Source organism: Ambystoma mexicanum, chromosome 1p (assembly GCF_040938575.1).
Source record: "Ambystoma mexicanum isolate Mex_15411 chromosome 1p, UKY_AmexF1_1, whole genome shotgun sequence".
In the NCBI taxonomy this organism is placed as follows: Eukaryota; Metazoa; Chordata; class Amphibia; order Caudata; family Ambystomatidae; genus Ambystoma; species Ambystoma mexicanum.
Window position 1 is genome coordinate 790,306,412 of NC_090921.1, and position 17,385 is coordinate 790,323,796.

The 17,385-nt window shown below is 46.0% G+C and overlaps 1 protein-coding gene across 2 annotated transcripts in view; it reads left to right on the top strand.

Annotated features, from left to right (window-relative positions):
- The first annotated feature begins 656 nt into the window (after nucleotides 1-656).
- The window catches only part of HAX1 (HCLS1 associated protein X-1), a 396,934-nt gene continuing 380,205 nt past the window's right edge, over nucleotides 657-17,385 (top strand). For both annotated transcript variants that reach the window (XM_069651848.1, XM_069651855.1), the window contains exon 1: nucleotides 657-810. In XM_069651848.1, the coding sequence (XP_069507949.1) occupies nucleotides 785-810 (26 nt within the window). In that variant the 5' untranslated portion in view covers nucleotides 657-784. The remainder of the gene's footprint in view (nucleotides 811-17,385) is intronic.

Below are 17,385 nucleotides of genomic sequence, written 5' to 3' on the forward strand. Positions count from 1 at the left end.
TCAATAAAAAATAAATACCTGCCCGCGCACGGCGTGGAGTGCTCCTGCCTCCGCAATCTTCTCCCTAACCACGGTAGACGTCCCACGTGAAAACGTCACAACGACGTTACAGATACACGTCATTAAGCCTTAAAGGCATTTCGGAAAGTATGGGCAAACTTTAAAACAAACACACAATGCTAGCGGGTCTCATAGGGACTTTAAATGTGTGATTGATAATGAAAGCAATACAAGGCCTCCGTTTAGCCTTCTCTGCCACACATTGCAAAGGGGTAAATGAACAATCCCCTCCCCGGGGATTGCCAAATCGCCCCCCCTCCCGTGCAGGAGAAATAAATAACTGTACAGTTACCCCCAAAATACCCCCTCCCCAATATTGCCTCACCCTTGTGATGCACGTTACATATCCCAAAAATACACCGAAATAACTCTCACCCGATGCACATTATAAACCACCAAATACACGGAAATACCCCCTCCCCAATATTGACAATCAACATGAGATAATTTTAAGACTTATCAACCAGAAACCAAATAACAATCAACTATACGAAATGTGTTTTGCAACGGAGGAATCGCTCTGGTAACGCCTTGACTTCCAGCTCGTGCACAAATGATGATGACGTGAACGTTGAAGCCCACGTGATGCAGAGCAGCCCACGTGATGAAGGGGATGTCTAAACCCACGTGATGCAGAGCAGCCCATGTGATGTCGTTGAGGCAGAGTGTTGCTATTGTCCGTTTCTCGAATTGGAAGTAGAAAACTACTCTTTACGAAACGCTCATGTCCCGTTTTCCAGGCAGTTTCAGGTGAGTGTATGCGATCCATCTCTTTTAGTGAATTTTATATGCATTTCTTTTAGCATCCATCAACTTAGACGTTCTTATCCCTTTGTTGTTATTTTGTTAAGAGGAGCCGTTTTGCAACCTCTAGGAATGCACGTTGAAGCTGTAATTCCTTGTGTTGCACTTATCACTTGTTGAAATTAAATATTGTAAGTACGTGATTTTCTAAACATCTGGTTTTGAAATTACACTGGGCAACCTGTTGTTGGCATAGACAGAGTAGCTGCTCCGAGGCTCCTTTACAGTACGGTTCAGACTCTGCAATGCCTGCAGAGGCAGTAACTGCTGTGCAGCTGCTACACAGACCGTGCTCTGGTGTAAGTGACTATATATATATATATATACATGTGCCGGATAATGCTCGCAGACGTAGTAACTGCTTTGCAGCTGCTACACAGACCCTGCTCTGGTGTAAGTGACTACAAATCTAATAATACCTGCGCAGGCTAATGCTCGCAGACGCAGTAACTGATGTGCAGCTACTGCACAGACCCTGCTCTGGTTTAAGTGACTACATATATAATACCTGCGCAGGCTAAGGCTCCCAGACACAGTAACCGCTGTGCAGCTACTACACAGACCCTGCTCTGGTGCAAATGACTTTAACAAAGTGTTTGTGTAGGGGTGATGGAGTTCTTTCTATGAATTGTTGGCCGATTCTTGTGGCGTTTTTCAGTTCTTCTGTGAACCATTTTGCTGCCAGTTGTTTTTGGTGGTGTTGCTTTGAATGTTTTAGCTGGTGCTAATTGGTCAATGGCCTTGGTGATCCAAAAGTGTGTCTTCTGTTGTATCTACGTTTGTATCGGTGGGATCTCTTTCACCTAGATTGTCGTGGTGGGTTGATAGCATGGCGGCCTCGTCCGCTAGTTTTGTTGCAAAGTTGGCGTTGTAAGAAGATGGTCTGTAGATCAGTAGGAATACTATGTTGGATTGGTCTTTGAGTTCTATCTTGATTGGGAGGGTCTTCCACGTTGGTTGTAGTGATTCGAGATGCTCAGGTGTTTTTTTTGTGTATAATTGCGATTCCACCTCCTCTTCGGTTTTCTCTGTTGGTGTGTATTAATTTATAATTGTCGGATATTGCTTTGTTCGTGATGGCTTTATAGTTGTCTGATAGCCAGGTTTCTGTAAGGAAGAGCACGTCTGTGCCTCCTTCGCTTAGGTCATTGGTTTCTGTTGTGTTTTGCCATGGATCTCATGTTGAGGAGGCTGCAGTGTAGTTTGCTGGATTTCCCTTTTGTGTTGTTGTTAGTATTGCTTGTTCTAACCAGTGTGGTGTGGGTTGGGTTTCCATTCCACGTGGGTCAATGTCGGAGGTTTCTTTACCTGACTTGGAGTCTTTCCTGTTTTAACAACAGTGGATGGGGGTGGACGTACAATCCCAGGCAAATAAACTTGGAGACAATCCAGTGGATGGACGCTCTCCCCATCACGCAAGCACTGTTTTTAGATCTGGTATTTGTCTCTTCCCATGCATACACATAGGGGAAGAGAGTGGTTATTGGGCACATTGATGCAAGGATGAATGGTGTTTGACATGTAGAAGAAGTTAGTCTCTTCTTATTCTTGTAGGCAGTCCAGCAGCGCTACACAGGGATAGATGAGGCTGCAAGGAAGGGAAATTTAGAATCTAAATCTATCCTTTCCTGTCTTCCTACACAGCCTTGCCACTGTGGGCGGTAAAACCCATAGTAGTTTCTTGCTCTGTTAGAAATAACTGTGCCCTTAACCACAGGGGATTTATTCCAAAGTACAGACTGTCTGCCTTGCTTTGGAATACAGACTTGTTTGGTTAGTTTCACGTAAACTTGAATAAAGGTTGGCAATTGTCCAAACTTTCGTGTTACGCTACTGATTAAGTAAGGACGTTCCCTGTTAATTGAACTATTGGCCCCCTCATATTTTGTTAATCAGCTCACAGTTATCCCTCTTGAGATAAGCCTGGCTGCTCAGTCACAGTGCCAACCTGTGTAGTTCAGACTTGTACCAAAAGGTGGGCTTACCTAATACCAAGCAGATAAGTGTTGTGTAGTCTCACACAGTGGGACAACACCAATTCTTACCTAACAAGTCAGCATGGAAATGTATTGATTGTGAGGGTGCTGGGTTCCTGCTTTTGACTGGGATGGCAAAGGATTCTCACCCAGGGGGTGCATGCTATGTTTATTCCTCTTTCTTCCACTTTGGCTCAACATAGACTCATGCTTTATCCATGCCACATTGGGGATTGTGAGGGTGATGGGTGCCTGCTTTTGACTGGGATGGCAAAGGATTCTCACGGGTGCATGGTATGTTTAGGCCTCTGGCTTCTACTTTGGCCCAACATAGTCTCAAACTTTACACTTGCCACAGTGGGGGATCATTCAGCATAAGTGCAACTAAGCAAAAGCAGAATGACTATCTGTATTGGTCCGCATATCATCCTACAAACTCTGATGTTCTGAAGTAATCAGTAAGTCTTCCCCAAATCATCAAGGACAAACGTGCAATCTCTTGAAGTGATCAGTAGGTCATCCTAAAAGCATCAGGAACAACATTTTCTAAAATGGGGATAACGTTAGCATATTCATTAAGTCATCCTAAGTTCATCCCCAAATCATCATCCACCATTCTGAGATATTTGCTGATGACTTTTACAGCCTGATGACGTCTGATGATGTGGGAATGACTTCTAGTGTAGTTCGATGATCATCAGATGACCCCAGGATGGTCTCTAAAGTCATCCTTTTAGACCAGGGTTGTCGCGGACCGATGACCTTTTATTAATAGTCAGAAAAGCTGTGATACATTTGTTTGCTTGTTAGGCGCTTATACAGCAAGTAAAATACCTTTTCAAAGTGCCCACAGGGTGCAGGGAGGCAACAAGGGAGTGAAATGCATTATAAAACAATAATTAATAAGAGCAGTGGAGGGAAAATGAGGAATGAGGAACCTACTATGCCTTGTGAGAATTCAAAACAGCCACGTGCAGCAAGGAAAAAGGGCAGAGGGCGTAAGTGCTGGGGAATCCTGGCTCATCGGTGAACCACAGATGAAGTGCTTGGGTTGATTAGTGCTACATGGTCAGGGGCCACGTTATGAGTAAGTGCACATTTCTGAGGTGGAGTGTATGCCAGGGCAAGTGCTGAGTATAGACAGGAGCTGGGCAGATTGGGTGTGGGAGGTCAGAGACCCTGAGGATGCATAAAGGCCGTGGACACCAATCACAACAACTTTGGGATTAGCAGAGAAGAGAAGGAGCAGGTGAAGAGGTGGGTCTTGAGGAGCTTCCGGAATTTAAGAAAGTCCTGCTCCAGAGGCAGGGGGGGGGCCTGTTCCAATACGCCGGAGGGCGAGAGAAGAGCTAGCTACGATTGGGTCAGGATTGTGAATGCACTACATGGGGAAGTAGTTGGTTCTGATCTCCACACATGATTACCCTTAAGATCCATGGTTTCTTGGAATTCAAGGGGTTTTAACAATATCTCTTGTAACAAAGATATTTTAAGTGCCTTTGATGTTATTTTTCTGCAGGAACCCCTAATGTGTGATGCTCCCATCATGGATGGTTATGAGGTGTTTGCAATCAAGGCTGAACGGGGTGAAAGAGGTCGCCCCTGTGGCGGGCTTCTGACAGCCATTAACAACAATAAACTACAGACTCTTTCATAAGCTGCCTGAAAGGAACAGGTAGTCTGGGAGGAGCTGCAGACAAGCTGTTTCCCACGTCCAAAAGGTCTAGGGGTTACAGGGCTGTGTATTGTGAATGTTCGCATACCCCACACTTACATGGAATTAGATGGAATGCTTATCTTTAGCATACGCCACACTTGGATGTAATTAGATGGAATGCTTATCTTTAGCCTGCGTTGCATCTAGATAGGATTGTGAATGTTAGCATGTGCCATACTTAGGGGGAATCGTGATCACTAGCCTGCCTCACATCTAGATAGGATATTGAAGATTAGCAAGTGCCACACTCGGATAGAATTCTTAACTTTAGCCTGCATCGCATCTAGATAGGTTTGTGAATGTAAGCATGTGCCACACTTGGGGAGGAATCATGATCACTAGCCTGCCTCACATCTAGATCGGATATTGAAGATTAGCAAGTGCCACACTCGGATAGAATTCTTAACTTTAGCCTGCATCGCATCTAGATAGGATTGTGAATGTTAGCATACGCCACACTTAGATGGAATAAGATGGAATGCTTACCTTTAGCCTGCGTCACATCTAGATAGGATTGTGAATGTTAGCATGTGCCACACTTAGATGGAATGCTTATATTTAGCCTGCTCCACATCTAAATGGGATTGTGAATGTTAGCATACGCCACACTTAGATGGAATAAGATGGAATGCTTATCTTTAGCCTGCGTCACATCTAGATAGGATTGTGAATGTTAGCATGTGCCACACTTAGATGGAATGCTTATATTTAGCCTGCTCCACATCTAAATGGGATTGTGAATGTTAGCCTGTCCTACACTGGGGGGGAATCGTGATCACTAGCCTGCCTCACATCTAGATAGGATATTGAAGATTAGCAAGTGCCACACTCGGATGAAATAGTGAATGATAGCAAGCATCACACCTAGGCATAATTGCAAGGACAGCAATGCCAATTTACCGATCCACTAACAATTTCACCCCTCTGCTTACACCTCTCAAACTCTAAACAAACACAACCACAAGCCTACAACACAGCAATCCGCACAAACCTCACTACCCTGCAACAACAAAACAAACCACACATAGACTCGCACAACAGCACACGACTACCGACCGTAAAACACCCCAAGCCCAGTCAACGGACCCACCGGGCTGAGGCTGCCAACAGCACATCACTACTCTCTTGCACTTTTCCATCTTATTCCCACTAACTCGCCCCCCCTTCCCTTTTTCAGAGCAGCCAGAGCGCCAGGGGACCACTCCGGTGGTGATAGTGCGCAGTACAAATATACATTAACATTATCGGGGGATTGAAGCTACCCCAATTAACTCATTAAGATCGGATATGCTGATTACGCTCCTGTCGTGGAAGCCGTCGGCTTCAGACAAGTTTACAAAGTGCTTTTTAATTAATATCTATTTTAACCTTGATCGTGTAGGTTTGGAGGATTTTCTGTCAGACTTCTCTTACTCTATGCAAACCCCGAACGAAGGGGCCTATGTTATAGTTGTGGGCAGTGCTCCAGATAAGATTTTCAGGTGGGAGTATTTTACTCCCTATTTTTAAACTTTGAGAGTAAATGTGATTTTTAAGAGAGTAAAAATGATTTTTATCCTTTACAAGAGAGTAAAATGTATGCGTCATCCAGCCGACGTGTGCAAAAACATGGAAATCATTACCATGCGGCAGCTTTCTGCATTGTGACAGAATACGCCTTTCATTATTTCTCTAGGGTCTGGCCATTCTAACTCTCCTGTATATATTTAAATGTTGAAAACACAAAAACCTAGCCAATTACATAGTAAAGCAAGCATGAATTTATTGTATGTTTTGAGGTTCTATAGCAGAATTGTCTTATGATGTTTAATGAAAGGCCTCATTTCCTGGAGCTATTACTACCGAATGGTATGCCAATGTTATGATAGAACAGTGCAGAGAGGAAAGGACTCCATGCTGTACGTAGAACACGTTTATCACAATTATCACCAAACTGAAGTCGGTACTCCTTTATCAACCTTGAAAGGATGAAAGGCTGTGTTGGCCTTGCAGGGATTCGAACCTGCAACCTACAGATCACAGTAACGAGTGCTGAACCGGTTGAGCTATCTTATTGGCTAACATCCTTCAGTGGTCGGTTAACTGAGTATCGACTGAGGTTTAATCATCACAGTGCCTAGATGTTAGACGAACCATGTATGAAGCGCTACATAAAGTTAAATACCTATCTGGATTATCACAGGGACAGGTTTTGCTGAGTTTCTATTTCAATTACAAATGTAACTTTCAGCACTTGCACTTCCTGGAGAGTCCAGGTTTTGGATGTTTTTAATTGTAGTCTTTTAGATATGAGGCTAGAACACCTGTGATTGGTGCAATGACAATCACTCGCCCTTGAACAAAAACTCTGCTGCCACAGACTATTTATAGTAATATACCCCATTTACTGCAAGGTTGAATGGATGTAAACTATACTGTGCGTAGTCATCATTTTACACACAGTTTTTATAATTAGTGTCAATTAAATTCTAAGTGTAAAAATGATCTGCCTCCGTATGATTATGCACACAGCACAGGAACTCCTGAAAAATACAATTGTGCAATACTGGTTTGCTTTCACTGGAAAAAAAAGTATAATTTGTTACAAAATATTTATTCTCAATTGCAACTTAGTTTTACATATTATAAATTTTACAATCCTAAAATGCTAGCAGAAAATAAATATGCACAGTGCTTCGGTTTGCTCCATGAGCAGAAGCTGAATGGAAATAAACCAATTCTTTTATCAGTGTGCAGGTTCTTTTTTTGAAAGGCTTCAGAGAAATACATTCTGTTTCAGATGCTTTTATCCATGGCTTGCTATTATATCCATGTAGATAAACATCAAAAGAAGCCTTCTGGTTTCTGTCAAGTAGCCTTACCTTTGCACTGCCCTCTGCTCTAAACCTGTGTGTAAATGTACACAGGAAAATAATAAAGCTGTCGTACAAGATTTTTATGCGTAAAAAGGCCTGGTGCGCACCTTTTCTGGAGGCCTGGTTATGGGAGATTTTAATGCAGACTGTCTTGAGCAGTCATGGTACCAAAAACAAGACCGGCTTGGGGTGTCATCTAAAAAAACTCCAAAATGGGAGCCAGATCTACAAGAATTTCTGACGTGGGATTTGGTCCCTTTTAGAACAGAGTCCTGAAGCCCAATATACTGCCTAGCATCTCATTGCACAACAGTCTCTGGCGATCGACTATTGACTGTTTTTGTGTCCTCAGAGCTTTTAGCAAGTGGTTCTCTGGAGGTATGGTGTACTCAGCTAGGCAACCATTCAATGTTAGTATACCTATTTCCAGCCATATGGTCTTGCCACGTTGGCACTGTTGAGCTACCAATAGTGGTAAACCCGAGGGACCATAGTGTCTGTTGGCAATACAGATTTGCACAACAATTCAATGGGTTAATGGAATTGAAGCTCAAGGAAAATATGCCCTGACTATTGTTAAGACTGATTTCTGAACTCTTACCTGGTGGGCAGAGGCTCAGAAGGCCAGCCTAGTTTCCTGGAATAGGGTAACCTTCTGGACAAGCCAGACCAATCAAGATGGAGTGGCGGCGGTCAAGACTAGGTCTCAGGATAGGTGAGGGTGACTGAAAGTCCTCAGTGAGCGCACAGAGTAAAGGACAATTACAAATCACTCCCAGTCAGGTGTATATATTTCGAAAACACAAATACATTTATTCCAAGGCCTTTGCAATTCAATACACATTAAGAAAATCACAGCAATACTATTAAACCAATACAATCCTATATATATATATATATATATATATATATATATATATATATATACATATATACACAAGACCAATGGGATCTAGAGGATGAATGCACCAAATGGGTCCACAACCTAAACAGGGAAGGAAGCAGGCAGTGCAAATAGTCTTTAGGTCCTTCTGCATCAAACGCAGTCCTAACTGAAAGGCAGTTCAATCCCTAAAATGAGGGGAGCCTAATGCTCAAATGTACTTGCGAAGCTGGCGCACGCGGTAGTTCAAAGCAGGGTCTTTTGTAGGGGCTGTAGTAGCTCAGGAAGGTAGGTGAGGTGATGCAGAATGGGTTCCCACTATTCCAGGAGGGCCTCTGCTGGGGGAGCAGAGTCGATTCCAAGAGTTGGGAATAGTTCACACTAGAAGTGGAAAGGAGAAGGGGCCTCGGGGGCCACTCGTGCATAAAAATGGATGGATGTGCTTTGGCCCACCGGTTAGGGTTCCAATTACTAACACATCGACCTCCAGTGCACTCTGGACCAAACTTCAGCTGTCAAGTCCACTTCGGTTGCAGGTTCAAATGCGGCAATCTCCCGGCTCTGCGGCTTTCAGCGACGAAGTTACGTTGATTCCCCTACGGGACAGTGGCGATTTCTCCGCTCGCTGTAGCAGGCTTCAGGGCACAGAGGACCACAGCTGCAATGAACTTGCGAAGTTCGTCACCACGGCTGGGCGACACGATAACCGCGTGTATGCCGGTTCGGGCGCACTCACTTTAATCCAGACCTGGGAACACCAAGTGTACGAAATTTGGTGTGAGAGTGCCGTGAACACATAGCGATGTCGCAAGTTTCAAGGACCTCCTGGAAACGGCAGCGGTATCGGGGCAAACCTCCTGTGCAAGCTGGTCAGCCCACTGGTTGGCCCAGGGACACTTCCGAAAAGGCTTACTTGTGTCATGATGCCTACCCCCGGGGAACCAGACCAGGTCCAGCAACCCCAGAAGCAGGCATCAAGTTGTTTTGAGCAAGCCCAAAAGCCACTGCTAGGGGCTGTTTGGGTGCGGTCCTGGCGCCTATGGCGCCAGGCTCATATGGAGAGTCAGTCCTGGCGCCATAGGCGCCAGGCTCATAGAGTAGAACTTACCTGATGCAGACCATGCTGCAAGCTTACCTGGTGCAGACCATGCTGCAGAGCTCCAAGCCAAATGAAGCTTGGAAGGGACTATTTTACCTAGGGACTATTCTTTTACTCGGGTGGGGCTGGGGAAGAATACATACCTGGGACTACTTTCGAGGCTATTTAAACCATGCCCGAAGAGCAGCACACGCTTCGCGTTATTCTGCATCCAGCAGCGTAACGCTCACTGTATCTGCAAGCCTGCATCCAGTCTTCTGCCACGCCCGCCTCGAGTCTGCAGCTCCTAGAAAAAGGGAGGAACAGAAGGAGAAAAGTCTAGAATAAGAGCAAACCTTCGATCCTTACCTGAATTCCAGATCCACCGCACCTTCGAGCATTTACACGTGCCGCCTCGCCTGCTGCAGCGCCGCGCTGAATTCACCGACCTTCGCAACATCCTCACGATCCACCGCATCCTTCTGCACGTTCCCGCCGCATTCTGGCACCTGGGAACAGCAAAGGTGAGCCAAGGAAATAAACAGAGGCAATAGTAACTACCCCCATAGACTTACCTGATTACCGCCAGGGGTACTATTCCTCTTCACTGGTCGGCACAGTCTCCATTGCATCCTCGCCGCACCCCGGCCTCTAAGGGGAACAAAAGGACAACAAGGTGAGAAACGGGACAAATAAGGGGAACTCTTCTCACTGCAATAGACTTGCCTAATTTTATCGCCGGAGACATAATTCCCCGAACTTCATATTTTCTCGCAAGACCTGAATAAGGGAACAAGCAGCTTACATTCTGGCCTTATTTTATTGAACTGTGTAGGATAAGCCAAATCCTTACCTGAACTTCGTCAGCTACCACGAGGAACTCTTTGCTGGGGTCAAGCTGCAAACTGCAAGGAATCGGACAAGAGTGAAAGTCAGACATGTGAACTCTTACAAACTACATATTTTTCGGAGTCAATATTGTTCTGGAACCTCACCAATTCCTTCGAGCCAGTGAAGCAACTGGTTATCAACGCGGCCCCTGCGCTCCATGCAGGATGGAGAGCTCATCTTTTCAAACCATCAGGTGAGACTATAGGAGGGGACATCAAAGGTGATCTGTGGGGAGAACAGCGGGGGTGGGGGGAATTTATGTTCAACTCCACGGGTGGTTAATTCCCTTTCTCCATTTGCAGAAGAATATTCCTACGGGCCAAGCAAACGAAGCTAGGTGGGTCAGTCCAGTCCGTCATCTCGGCCCTACACATCACATTGGTGGAGAACGCAGCTGTCCAGTTCAGATCGACGCCTCTGTGGGAGCCAGGTGAGCGTAACAACTTGCAGGGTTTGGTGAAGGTGCCGTTAATAGTTGGTCCCACTATTCCAATGGGTCGAAGCGCCTTCGCAGACTTTCTAGGATGACAAGATGCAGAGGGGTCCCACGGGAGGACAGCGGGCTCAGGGTGCCAAACCTTCCAGTGGGTCCCCAGCGGTTCCTTGACTCGGCTTCTTAGTTTCAGGATACTTGCATCCTATCCTTCGTTCAGTGAGAACTCCAGAGATCGACATGGTATGGGTGTTTGGAGCCCTCTCTTATCCAAGATCTCCTCGTGCCAAAACGAAGAGGACCCAATGCGAGATCTGCTCACATACAGGCATACAATACGTGGACCAATCATGGACCACGGTGGTCCCAGGTATTCACAGCACACCTGGCACCCAGGATGTGTATTGGAACCAGACGTTCCAGCCTACATCCTGGGGGCATGCACACAAGGCATGCAGAAGCCCGTGAAAGCTTGACGCTTTGCAGGAAAATGCATGCCCAAATAAGGACTGACCCGGGTCAGCTCGACTTGGGGAAGGTGACTGGGCAAGAGGGCCAAAGGACAGGACAAAGAACCTCATGGCGTGGCCATTTTGGAGCCAGGCCACCTAACCATGCCAAATGCGGTAATCGCGGTTTATCTGGCAAGAAAGGGATAAAAATATGCAAAATGATAAGCTGCCACCAGACCTGTCCAAGGCACATCTGCACTTCTAAAAAAAAATCCTTCTAGAGTATCTAGGGCCTTTGGAAATTACAGGAAGACCCACGTGCTGTACTGTACTGTAAGGTATATTGTACACTTGTTACATGTTGCTGAAAAGTTGCAACACTGACAAGGACTAAGAGAAACAAAGTCTTTAAGGGCATGTCAGTTTCTCCATAAGAAGTGAGCGAAAAGCCCAGGGGAGTGCAGCACTGTGCCCCTCTGGTACAGACTATGGTGTTTAAACAAAGCAAAACGTTGGGGGGGGGGGATACACAACTGGAGGGAAAATTACACATTAATTGGAAATCTTTCCTAACACTCGCCCCTCCCAGACCAAGGACAGGGGGAATTAATCCACCCCTGGATGAGTCTCATGTTAGGTTGGTTAAACATTCTGGACAACCCATCATCATTGTTATGTGGACACCTGGCCTATGCTCAATAGTGAAGTCGAAGCCTTGAAGGCTTATGGACCACATGAGCAACTTTGGATTCTCTCTCTCTTCATGTTTATTAGCCCCTTTAAGGGCTTATGGTCAGTTTGCACAGTGAAGTGGGTCCCATAGAGATAGGGCCTCAGCTTCCTTAGGGCCCACACAACAGAGAAGCATTATTTCTCTACTGTGGACCATCTGTGCTCTGTCCTTAAGCTGGCGACTAATGAAGCCAACAGGGTGTTCCTTACCCTTCTCATCTACTTGTGATAGTACAGCTCTTATCCCAGTGTCGGAGGCATCTGTCTGCACAATAAAAGGTCTTTGGTAATCAGGGGCGCTGAGAACAGCGGCCTGGCACAATGTGTCTTTTAGGCCATTGAATGCCTTCTTACACTCTTCAGACCAAGTTACCTTCTTGGGTTTCTTAGGAGTTGTGAGACCAGTCTGAGGGGCAGCTATGGTGCCATAGTCTGCCATGAAATTCCTATAGTACCCAGTGAGTCCTAAAAAGGCTCTCACTTGGGTTTGAGTAGTGCGGGTAGGCCAGTCTTGTACTTTACTGGTAGAGGCTGTATCTTCCCTCCACCTACTTCATGTCCAAGGTAAACCACTGAACCTTGTCACTTACTGGCGTTTATGGTCAAGTGGGCCTTGTGAAAAGCCTGCAACACAATCCTAAGGTGTTTCACATGATCCTCCCAGGTGGCACTGAAAACTGCAATATCATCCAGATATGCAAGACAGAATTCATCCAACCCATTAAGGACATGATTCACAAGCCTCTGAAAAGTGGCAGGGGCATTCTTCAACCCAAAAGGCATTACCCTGAACTGGTAATGATTCTCTGGTATTGAGAAAGCGGTCTTCTTGGCATGCTCTGCAGAGCTATTTGCCAATAACCTGCACTGTGGTAAAATATGCTGAGGTATTTGGAAGCGCCCAAAGTATCCACCAGCTCATTTGGTCTAGGCAAGGGGTGTGCATCTGTCTTGGTGACCGCATTCAGAGCCCTGTAATCCACACAGAACCTCAGCTCAGAGGTACCTGCCTTTGGAACCAAAACCACAGGGCTGGACCAAGGACTACTAGAGGGTTCAACCACCCCAGAATCCAACATTTAGTTGACCTCTGTCTTAATGTAAGACCTTACTTTGTCTGATATCCGGTATGCCCTACTTTTGGTAGGTACACTGACTCCTGTGTCAATGTCATGTATGCACCAAGGTGTAAAACCAGGAAACTTTGAGAACAAGGGGGAAAATCGCCTCAGCAAACCTTTCACCTCAGCTTGTTGATCAGCAGTCAAGTGAGGGGTTACGTGGACACCCTCAGTGGAGCTGTCTGAAGGACTGCCCTGGGACAGGTCCGAGAGAGGTTCTGACTCCTTCTCCTAAACATCTGAAGCCAGCAGCAGTGCAGCGATTTCAACTCTTGGAATGAAAGCCTTCAGTCTATTCACATGGAAGACTTTTGGAGCTTGTCTAGCCCTTCCAAGGTCCGCTAAATGGTTGACCTCACCCAGTGACTCCACCACTGTGCAAGGACCTGACCACTTGTCCTGTAAAGCTCTAGGCCTTATGGGATTCATGATCAGGACTTGCTCACCAGGTGTGAAATTGATGAGGGCAGCCTTCAGGTCATACCAATGTTCCACCAGTGCTTGCCCTTCCTTCAGTTTCTCACTAGCCAGACCAATCAGTATCACCATCCTTTTTCTGTGCCCTAGCACATAGTCTACTACGTTGGTAGTTATGGGGGGAGTGGGCATCTCCCATCCCTCCTTGACTATGGCGAAGGGTCCCCTTACAGGGTGACCAAACAGAAGTTTGAAGGGGCTGAAGTCAACACCCTCCTGAGGTAACTATCTGTAGGCAAACAGTAAGCATGGCAGTAGAAGATCCCATTTTTTTTCTTCCTTTGGGGCTCTTCCAGAGCCCCAATCATGCTATTTAAGGTTCTGTTAAACCATTCCACTAGACCATTGGTTTGTGGGTGGTATGCAGAGGAAAACTTATAGGTGACTCCACATTCCTTGCACATCGCCTGCATGTGCTTTGACATAACGTTGCTGCCCCACCATCAGACACAACTTCTTTAGGGAAGCCAACCCTAGTAAATATGCCAAGTAAAGCTTTTGCAACTGACTTGGCAGTCACTCTTCAATGGGATGGCCTCAGGATACCTGGTGGCATGGTCGACCAGCACCAGGATAAACCTATTGCCTGAGGATGTTTGCAAGTCAAGGGGACCAACAATGTCGATTCCCTACCCTCTCAAATGGTACCCCCACAACGGAGTGGTACCAATGGAGCTTGGATTTGTGTGTCACTTTTCCCAGATAACTGGCATTTGGCACAACTCCTGCAGGGACCTTCTACTTTCACCCCCATCCTGGGCCAGTAAAAATGCATGGTTAACCTTTGCTTGCTTCTCTTGATGCTAAGGTGACCAGCAAGGGGCACTTCAAGCACCAGCTGCAGGAGGAAGTGTCTTACAGCAAGGGGAACCACCAACCTCCTATGGTCTCCTTCTGTAGACTCTGTAGTCTGTGTAATGAGCCCACCATCCCAATAACTCATATGCTTCCCAGGAGGTTTAACCTCAAGCTGGAAGCCGGCCTCTCTCCGTAGGCCGTCCAGAGATAGGCACTCACGTTGGTCCCTACTGAATTCAATTGTCAGGACTACCTTCTACTAACAATCCTTGCAGTTCAGGATGCTCATTGGGATCAAGAACTTCAGGTAACACCTCTTCCTCGTCAGGCTCAGGTGTTGAACCAACTACCTCCACCTCAGTGGTAGGTGAGTTTGGGGGAATGTTTTCTTTCCCTCTGTTACTTTGTCCGACTCCTTTAGCCTTGGGTTTCCTCTTTGGCTTGGGCTGGGGATTGGACTTGGCCAGGGCAGCCCTTGTTTGGGACCATGTGCAGGGTGTTTCTGCTATGTCTCCCACAAGCCCTAAAGCTCTGAGATCATTCCCCAGCAAGACCTTTCCTGGGACATCTCTCTGAATGCTCACTGGAATCCTGACCACTGTACTATTGATAGTAAGATTTACAGGTATAATTGGGAACTTGAGAGGTGGGCCATCAGCCAACTTAGTGCGGACCAGAGGAGCTCGGGTAGAATCCACTACAGTTCTGCTGCACCCACTATCCCTAAGGGCAGGAGTATCTACTCCATTAATCAGCACACTCTCCTTAAAGTAGTGCTTGGTATTATCAGGAATCCTAGCATAAGCCTCTGAGACTTTAGGCTCTCAGGGAAACTAAAACTACCTCAGAATCTATCCCATGGGGGACGGAGTCCCAGGAGAAGGATGCCCCGGTAATCTCTTCTTCCTAATAGGAGGAGAAGGCCAAAGTAGCAGAGTAGACCCCCAAGGTTTTAACCTTACATCTGGGGTCCCCCTTCACATGGTCACTTGCTCCACAAGATCCACTGGGTCTTGGGACATAGGGAGGCTAACTGTAACCAGAGTTCTGTTTTGGAGGATAACCTCCACTGCCCTGTGTATTCTCTTGTGACTTACCCTTACATTTCTTTTTGTGGCTCAATTGGGAGGAAGTTTTAATCAGATCCCCACCCTCCTTGTCTTTGGACTTTTTCCCCTCCTCCTGCTTACCAGGATGAGTCTTGTCCTTATGGGACACTCTCTATGTGATATCCACAAATCTGCTGCAATGGCCAGCTTTTTAGGATCTAACTCCTTCGAATCTGCCAGATGCTGCTTAAGCTCAGGGGGGACACGATGCAAAAATGTGTTCAAGCATGACAAGACATGTCATTCCCTCAAAGGTGGAGACCTTGTAGCCTTCAACCCAGCCAGTCAAGTTCTTCAAAGAATCAGTCACATATGACACCCAAGTACTTCCTTCCTTCTTTCTTTTTTTCACTCTCTAAACCTCTTCAAGTATTGGGCAGGAGTCTTCCCAAACTTTAAGATGAGAGTTTGCTTCAACATTGCAAAATCTACTTTCAGCTTTTGACATTTCCATAATAGCACTGCAGCCAGAATGGGGTAGTCTGCTGAGCAACCATGCAATCTTATCAGGCTTTACAACCTCTTGAACTTCACCTGCATACTCAAATGCATTCAACCAGTCCATAATGTCATTCCTCTCATCATACACATTGAGCAGATGTTTAGGAAATCTTGGATGAGAGGAGGACCCAGACCCATGTCCAGATCCCTTGGATCCATTTGAAACTTGAAGCTTGGCCAGTTCCAATGATCCCTGTCCTTCTGTTTTTCTGCCTGCTCTTTCTTCAGTTTAGCCATGTGAAATTCAAGCTCCTTCTGCCTAAACAGCAGATCTTGCTTCTTGAATTCCACCATGGCCTTGGCATCAGAGCTTGCAGTGGAAACATTGGACATTACATCATCCAGGTCTTCATGGGCACCATGGATGAGAGCAGCGACACAACTGTCAGTTCTGCCAGTGGGAGCAGACTCACCTCCTTCTGCACTTTCATCTGAGGCTATGGCACTGAGTTGCAACTCTTGCCATTCCATGATTGTCTGAATGATTTCCAATTTTGTACCTTGAGCAGGTAAACCCCTCTCAGTACACATCTTTCTCAATGTTTCTGATCTAGAAGCATTTAAGGTTATAAAGGTACTTGTTTCCGTTATATCAGGTCTATGGCCTTTTATATTATAACTACAAAGTTCACTGTGTCCTGGGTAGGGGTAATCTGAAATGCCTTCTCTAGTGTGCAACACGGGATACCTTCAGTCCTATCCCACCGCTGTACACCAATTTGTTAATACGGATTTGTGAACTCTGACCTGGTGGGCAGAGGTTCAGAAGGCCAGCCTAGTTTCTTGGAACAGGGTAACCCCTTCTGCACAAGTCAGACCAATCGAGGTAGCTTGGCGGCGGTCACGACTAGGTCTCGGGAGGGGTGAGGGTGACTGAAAGACCTCAGTGAGCATACAGAGTAAAGGACACTTACAAATCACTCCCAGTCAGGTGTGTATATATATCAAAAATACAAATACATTTATTCCAAGGCCTTTGCAATTCAACACACAGTAAAAAAATCACAGCAATACTAATAAAACCAATACAATCCTATATATATATATATATATATATATATATATATATATATGGAGGCTTGTGGAATCTGCTTAGATCACATGCTGTGCATAGGCCGACATCTAGTGGAAGCTGCGGAGTATTACAGTTTGTTTTTTGAAAATGGGCGTCGACACAGGGTGTGCCAGTAATACTATCCCTAGTGTGACGTCCACTGTACCCATGATCGCTCACGTGTATAGGACCCTCAGATTGTTTTTTTCCACCATACTTGTCAGAAGCATCCCGCGGAGTTCCCTGGCTTTTACCATCATTTTGCAAAATAACATAATATTTCCCCATTTTCTTCCATCCCCACGTCGAGTCACCGAAGTTCGACGCTGGCCCGGAGAAGAAAACAACCATTGACAGCTGCACGGTGGACTTTGGGCCTCGAAAGGCCTCTGGCCTCGGCCCGGCCCTTGGAAGACCTCGGCCCTGCAAGTAGGGAGAGTGGTG